The 7,927-nt window shown below is 51.7% G+C and overlaps 1 protein-coding gene across 1 annotated transcript in view; it reads left to right on the top strand.

Moving 5' to 3' along the window:
• The window catches only part of SEMA4A (semaphorin 4A), a 33,910-nt gene extending 30,566 nt beyond the window's left edge, over positions 1-3,344 (top strand). The window contains exons 11-14 of the mRNA XM_023742600.1: positions 697-848; positions 973-1,130; positions 1,410-1,510; positions 1,945-3,344. Coding sequence (XP_023598368.1) covers positions 697-848; positions 973-1,130; positions 1,410-1,510; positions 1,945-2,537 — 1,004 coding nt within the window. The 3' untranslated portion in view covers positions 2,538-3,344. The remainder of the gene's footprint in view (positions 1-696; positions 849-972; positions 1,131-1,409; positions 1,511-1,944) is intronic.
• The last annotated feature ends 4,583 nt before the right edge of the window (positions 3,345-7,927 follow it).

Genomic DNA, 7,927 nt, shown 5'->3' with positions numbered 1-7,927 from the left:
AAGATAAGCCTGGTGATCTGCTTCTGAAAGGTCACAGCCTTGAAAACCCTATGGAGCACAGTTCTACTCTGCACACACGGGGTCACCATGAGTCAAAATCAACTTGTTGTCAACTGTTTGTGCTTTGTTTTGTTTTTAATGTTCTAGTAACAGTATTAGCTATGCAATTGGGTATATAGTAGTGAATAAAACTGATAAAAATCCCAGTCCTTGTGGAATGGGAGGAGACAGACAATAAACATACCGCATGAGGAAATTACATAATGTGTCATGAAATTAAAAAATTAGAGCAGGGTGAGGGGGAATCAGGAATGCCAGGTAGGGAGGTTGCAGTTCTTAACAGGGTGGTCAGAGTAGACCTCACTGAGGTGCCTTTGGGTCAAGACTCGATGGAAGTGGGGGGGCAGGTGATATGCTTTCTACAGAAGTGCTCAAATGCCCACTGCCCTGTGTCCATGGGGAAAGTGGGCTGTTGGGTTCCTCCACGGATGGGGTTTTGTCAGGCCATTGCAAAGGAAGGGCAGAAGGGCAAGGGATTTTAAGCTGTTTACAGGAGAGCTCCATCTGTATGGCATAGAGGAAATGTCTGGTTGATTTGTATCCATTCACGTTAGTCTTCAGGGAGGAACTTTCTGACAGCTGGGGAGGCCCTCTGGAGGCAGGAATAGGGAAAAGGGGGGGGGGTCTGTGGATGAGGTGAGAAGATGCCAGCTGTCTGTCTCCCCACAGCCGCAGGGTCCCTCCACAAGGTGGTGATGAGCAAGAACACCAGTGCTCGTCTGGTGGAGGAGATCCAGCTGTCCCCTACCCCCGAGCCTGTTCGAAACCTGCAGCTGGCTCCCACCCAGGTGGGAAGGGACCTGGCCATCAGATGGCTTTCCGGTGGGGCGGGGCCTTGGGGACCTGGGCCAGGATGCCAGTGCTTTACTAGGTGGGGCTGGGGCACCCTGATGCTCTCCATCTCTGTTGCAGGGCGCAGTGTTCGCAGGCTTCTCAGGTGGCGTCCAGCGGGTCCCCCGAGCCAACTGTAGTGTCTACGAGAGCTGTGTGGACTGTATCCTTGCCCAGGACCCCCACTGTGCCTGGGACCCTGAGTCTCAAACTTGCCGCCTCTTGCCCAGCCCTGTCCCGTGAGTGCCAGTCCTCGATGGTGGCCACATGGCCTGCCAGGACCCTTCTTACCCTGCTCCGCCACCTTGACTCCAAGACTGCACCCTTCGGTGTGGGATCCTCCAGGGATGGGGTTTTGCCAGGCAATTTGGAAGCTGCTCTGGTGCTTCTGGGTTTCTCCTCCTCTCCTTCTCTGTTCCTCCTGGTCTCCCCAGCCCACCTGCTCCCCACTTGCACTTCCCTCCTCTTGCCATTTTGTCTGTTTCAAGGAATGCTTTTTGCTTTTGCTGCCCCCTCAGGAGCTCCTGGAAGCAGGACATAGAGCGAGGGAACCCAAGGTGGGCATGTGCCACTGGCCCCATGAGCAGGAGCCACCAGCCTACGAGCCGTCCCCAGATCAGTGAGTGTGGGGCTGGGGGAGGCACAAAGGTTCCGGAGGGTTAGGGGGCCAGGGTGGGCGTTCCTGCCTCAATTTCCTCCGCTCCCTCCCTCTCCTGCACCTGCCTAGCTTGAGACCCAAGTACCCGGAGTGGGGATGGATTTGGGTCCTAGCTGTAGGCTGCAGGGACAGGAATCCTAAGCTGGGCACCAAGCTGGGATTCAGGATGGAGGCTGAAGTTGGTTTTGGTGTCAGAGGTGGAGTTACATGGGCGGAAGCGGGGAGGTAGGACTGGAGGTTGGTTTGGGGTCAAGAGTGGGGATAGGGAGGAAGTCAGAGTTGAGATTGGGAGTTGAAATGGATGTTGGGATAGTGATGGAGATGAGAGTTGGGGTCCAAATATAGGGTGGAGACTCTCCTGCCTTCCTTCTTCTTGCCTTCCTTAACCCTTTTAGTTAAAGAAGTTCTGGCTGTCTCCAACTCCATCTTGGAGCTTCCCTGCCCCCACCTCTCAGCCCTGGCCTCCTACCGCTGGAGTCACGGAATAGCAGCAGTCCCAGAAGCCTCTTCCACCGTCTACAATGGCTCCCTCTTGCTTCTGCTGCGGGATGGTGTGGGGGGTCTCTACCAGTGCTGGGCCACTGAGAGTGGTTTCTCATACCCCGTGGTCTCCTACTGGGTGGACAGCCAGGACCAGCCCCTGGCCCTAGATCCTGAACTGGCGGGCATTCCCCGGGAGCGTGTGGAGACCCCGCTGACCAGGGTCGGTGGTGGGGCCGCCCTGGCTGCCCAGTGGTCCTACTGGCCCCAGTTCCTCACCGTCACTGTGATCCTTGCCTTAGTGCTTTCAGGAGCCCTCATCGTCCTCCTCGCCTCCCCACTGGGGGCACTCCGAGCCCGGGGAAAGGTCCAGGGCTGTGGGACTCTGCTGCCCGGGGAGAAGTCCTCACTAAGCAAGGAGCAGTCCTTCAGGCCCCCCAAGGAACACAGGACCTCTGCCAGTGACATGGACACTGACAACAACCAACTGGGCACTGAGGTGGCATAAACTCTGTGGGCACAGGCTGGGGCTGTTGGGTAGGTCAGGGCGCCTGGCCATGCTGGCTGGGGACCTGGAGCAAGGCAGCCCTTATCAGGGTGGGAGTAGCACAAAAGACCACCTTCCTCTTTCTTCTGTGAGAGGAGCTTCTCTTGCCACTCCGTGCTACTGATAGCACCCACTGGGGCTGCACACAGTGGCCTGATTCCCCTGTGGGACTCCTTCTACCAAGCATGTGGAGCCAAGGCTCTCCAACCGGGGCTGCCCCAGACCCGGACCCAGGCTGTGATAGGAGGAGGACCTAGAGAGGATCCTTCAGTTCTGACCATTCCAGGGACCCTCTAGAAACATACTGCTCCAGGAGACCCTAAAACCTGACTGTTCCAGGACCTGATGGTAATAAGCACCGACCAGCTAAACCACCATAATGCGCCATTCCTGGAGACTCCACTCTGAAAGCAGCTGTCATGTTGGACACCAACATTTCCCTCTCTCAGGGGTCTCTGGGGTTCTGCAGGGAACTGCCCCTTGCTGCTCCCTTCACAAACCATGCACCACTGACTCCCAGGAAGTGTCTCCTGTGAGTCTGACCCCTTTCCTTCCTGCTTCATTTGGAGCAGATTTGGATCCCTTCAGCCGTGGTTTGAATGTCAGGGGTAATCTGAGCCTCGTTCACTCCTCTACCCTGACTGACCCCTTGACCTCTCTCTTCCTCTGCCCTTTCCTTTGTTTTGGGATTCAGAAATCTGCTTGTCACAGACAGTTTATTTTTTATTAAAAGACAAAGCTTATGACTTGTGCTGTTTTGTCGGGGCAGCAGACGTCCGCAGGGATGTGAGGGCAGCAGGCTGTCTGAGCACATCAGTAGGGAGGACTCAGTTTGTGGAGTGATTGTTCTCTCAAGCCCCAGACCACCTCTTCTACCGTGCCAGCTCGCCACCCAGAACCAGCCCCTCAGCCCTTCCCTCCACTCCAGAAATTGCTAGAGAGTCCCTCAAACATTGTCTTTTGGGCCAACCACTCCATCTGTCACCGACTCCCAGGCTGCAGCCCCCACCCTTGCTATCCCCAGCTCTCCCACACTTCTCGTGACTCCAGCTCAGCCCCCTTCCCCACTGCAGCAGCTGGCTTTGACTCTTGCTAAATTGAATTTATAGAAAGACCATGTAGCCACCCCCATCTTGGCCACATCCTTCCCAATATCTGACAAACCCTCTGTCGACACCCCCACACCACCTTTCCTCTCTCCTTCCTGTCATGAAGGAACATGTCCCTCCTTCCACCAAGGCTAACCAGTGTTTGCCCCTCCTCTTCTGCCACCTCTAGAAATTTGTTCTCTAGCCTCCAGCCCTGCCCTCCCTCACTTACCCACTCCCTCATCTTTAACCTCCCCCCATCCCTGGCTCCTTTTCTCCCACCCACAGGTGTGCTCAGGTGTTCGCTGTATGAAAAAAACAATAACCCTTCCTGCAACTCCACCCTTTCAATATACCCTCTCCACTCCACTCCACGTCTCCTTTCAGTTACCACCGACAACAGAGGTCCATACTGTCAGCCTCCTCATCCCATTCCCAGCTTCGCCCTTGCTCTCTTTAATCCCCTGTGGTCTGGCTTCCTACTTCACCTCTCTGCTCAAATTCCTCTCTCCAGGATGATTTATGACCCCTAGCTGCCAAACTGCTTGACCTCTCTGCAGCCCTCACACCACCGCCACTCCATTCTTTTCACAATTCTCTCCTACCGGGGCTTCTCTATTGGAATTATTTGGCCTCACTGGTTACTTCTTTCTGCTTTGCTGGCTCCGTTTTTCCTCCCTACCCACCTCCCCCTCCGCTCCTCCCAAGGCCCAGCTTTTACCAGGCCAAGCACCCTTTCCAGCTTCCTGTCTTGTGGTTTCCCTGTTGACCTCTAGGCCAAGCGCCGTGGGGCAGCCAGGGGCAGTGGAAAGGGCAATGAACCAGGATCGGGCTCCTGGGGCCTTCATCTGCTGTTGATAGACTGGACGGCCCTCCTCTGTCTGCACCTCAATTTCTTGATCTGCTGGATGAAAAGAAGGGATGGGAAGATCTGCTTTAAAGCAGGATGACCCCTTCACCGCCAGATGTACAGCTCCAAACCTAAGCCTTCTGCCATGCTCCGACCAGGGCAAGGACAAACCTGGTGGACGTCTTTATCCAGATGACCCAGAGACTCCTCAAAGCACACCTGCTTCTCTCCTCCCCTCTCTGCCTCTCCTCACCATCACTCCAGAACGTACTTTGTCCTCGGCTCCCTTCTCTGTGCCATCTTCCCAACCTGCCCCAGTCCTGGATGATTATTTGATTTTTTTTTGGCTGATGATTCTTACCTAAAATGTTCCCAGTACTCACTGTCTCACTCATGAGACACTTACACCCAAAGATAAGAATATAAGTCACAGAACTGGATGGCACATGAGGTTATCTGTGCTGGACTGTCAACACCCAGAGGGCAGGAAGTCTTTTCAACACAATCTCAACAATCTTCAGTGTGAGACACTGTGTTATAGGGAAAGGGGGCACTTGGGAAATGCTTCCCAATTGTGAGGTCAAGACCTTTGTCTTTCATCATCCTACTTGACCTCTCTATAGCTTTTGACATTGGCGACAATTCCTTCTGAGACAGTTGTCCTTTGGTCTCCAGTTGCAATGCTGTTGCTTACCGTCCTACCTCTCTGGCCACTTCTCAGTCTCCTTCAAGTGCTTCTCTTCACTTATCTCCCTTTAAAAGTCTCCCTTGGACAATGTCTTCCATGCCTATTGCTTCCACTTCCACTCCGTTACCAAAGGTATTCATTCATTCAGCAAACACGCACTTAGCACCTGCTATGGTTCAGAAGAAGCCCTGGTGACACAGTGGTTAAGAGCTTGGTTGCTAACCAAAAGGTCGGCAGTTTGAATCCACCAGCTGCTCCTTGGAAGCTCTATGGGGCAGTTCTACTCTGTCCTTAGGGTCGCTATGAGTTGGAATCAACTTGAGGGCAATGGGTTACAGGCTGTGGTTCAGAATCTGGCCTAGACAGCTGGAGAGACACATGGATCAGACCCACTTCCTGCCCTCACAGGGTTTATGATCCAGCAGTGGGAGTGCAATCAGAATCATGAGAGACAGGGTGTTGTGGGGGACAATATATTGTTAGCTCTGGCTTCATGCCTCCTCCTCCTCTAGTTACTGGTTTCCTCCACGTGGCTATACCACCTGTTGCCCTTGCTGTCAAGTCAGTTCTGACTCAGAGCGATCCTATAGGACAGAGGAGAACTGCCCCACACGGTTTCCAAGGCTGTCATTTTTACTGAAGCAGACTGCCACATCTTTCTCCCATGGAGCAGCTCGTAGATTCGAACTGCCAACCTTTCGGTTAGTAGCTGAGTGCTTAGCCACTGTGCCACCAGGGCTCCTTAAAAACCAAACCAAACCCATTGCCACTGAGTCGACATCTCTAATGCAACATGCTCCAAACTGAATTTACCATCCCCTACAAACCTGCTCTCCCTTCCACATTCCCCATGCTAGTTGATAATACAATGCAGAAGCTCTGGGCTCATCTCACACTTCCTCTCCCTCAACCCCTCCACATTTAGTGGGCCACTCAGTCCTAGCCTCTCTCCATCCTTCCTTTCCTTTGAATCCCTTAGCTCCTCTCCAGCCCCACTGGGCCCATACCTCCTCACCAGCACAACCAGAGCAGACCCCAAACCAGTCTCTGCCATCTCCTTCCCACCCCACCCCCATCCATACTCCACTCTCTGGTCAAGGTCAAGGGAAGCTTTCTAAAAAGAATTTCTGCTTAAAACTCTAAAGGACTCTTTATCAAATTCAGAATAAAAAGTCAAAACTCTTTGGAATGGTGTGCCCTGCCTCCAGCCCCTCCATACACACCTTGGTGCCACTTGAAGTTCTTGAACCCTCTCTGTAGTTCCACAGAAACCTTTATTTAGTGCCTAACACTGTTCCAGGTCTTGGTGATACAGAGGTGAATAGACATGGTCTCTACCTTAAGGAGTAGACATTCCTTTGGGAATGACACCTCTGCCTAGAACATCGTCTCTTCCGTGCAGAGTTAGTGGTTTCTGCACGCTTCAGTAGAACCCTTTTCACACAGTGCTGGTTCTTCATGGTGTTCGTATGGCTTCCATGTGGTAAAAACCAGAAAACCAAACCCGTTGCCGTTGATTTGATTCCGACTCATAGCGACCCTGTAGAACAGAGTAGAACTGCCCCATAGGGTTTCCAAGGAGTGGCTGGTGGATACAAACTGCTGAACTTTAGGTTAGCAGCCGAGCTCTTAACCACTGTGCCGCTAGTGCTCCGGCATGTGGTAGGCACTCTCTAAATGCTGAATTTCATTTATTCAATAAATATTTATTGAGCACTTACTATGTGCCAGGCACTGTTAGGTGCTGAGGACACATCAGTGAACAAAACAGACAACATTTTCGTGCCTATGTGGAGTTTATATTCTAGTGTGGGAGAGTTTCCAGGTATAAATAACAGCTAATGCAAAGGCCCTGAGGCAGGAGTGAGGGTAGTAGAAGCTGAAGTAAGAAAGATACTGAGTGTGCATGGGTCACGTCACGTAGGAACCTGCCAGCCATTGTAAAGGCTCTGGCTTTTACTCTGAGTAAAATGGGAAGCCACTGGAGGATTTTGAACAGAGAAGGGACATGATCTGACTTACAGTTTCTAAGGGACACCCTGGCTCCTTTACTGAGACAAGAAGGTAGCAGAAGCAAGGGTGGAAGCAGGGAGACAAGTGAGGAAGCTACTGGAATAATCCAGGTGGGTAGTATGGAGGTGGTGGGAAGTGGTCAAGCTCTGGACCTATTTTTAAGATAAAGCCAATGGTGTTTGATCATGGATTGCACATTAGGTGTGAAAAAAAGAGAAGAATTAATGATGACTCCCAGGTTTTTGGCCTGGGCAAATGGAAGGATGGAGTTGCCAATTGACTGAGATAAAGAAGATAGCAAGTAGGTCAGGTTTAGGGGAAGAAATAAGAGTTCAGTTTTTGACACGCTAAATGTATCTGTCAGGGTTCTCCAGAGAAACAGAATATATACATTCTTAGCATAATGTTTTCAAGGTTCATTCATGTTGTGACACTTACCAGTACTTTATTCCTTTTTCTGACTGAACACAGAATATGCACAGACCACCTTTTGCTTATCCATTCATTAACTGATAGACATTTGGGTTGTTTCCACCTTTTCACTATTGTGAATAGTGCTGTTATGAACATTTGTGTACAGACTTTTGAATACCTGTTTTCAAGACTCTTTGGTATATACCCAGGAATGAAATTGCTGGGTCATGTGGTGACTCTGTTTCACTTTTTGCGAAACCACAGAAGCTGCACAATTTTACATTCCACCAACAATGTA

This window comes from Trichechus manatus, unplaced genomic scaffold, assembly GCF_000243295.1.
Source record: "Trichechus manatus latirostris isolate Lorelei unplaced genomic scaffold, TriManLat1.0 scaffold00213, whole genome shotgun sequence".
In the NCBI taxonomy this organism is placed as follows: domain Eukaryota; kingdom Metazoa; phylum Chordata; class Mammalia; order Sirenia; family Trichechidae; genus Trichechus; species Trichechus manatus.
Note: the sequence above shows the minus strand (reverse complement) of the source record. Positions and strands in the feature narration are given on the sequence as shown.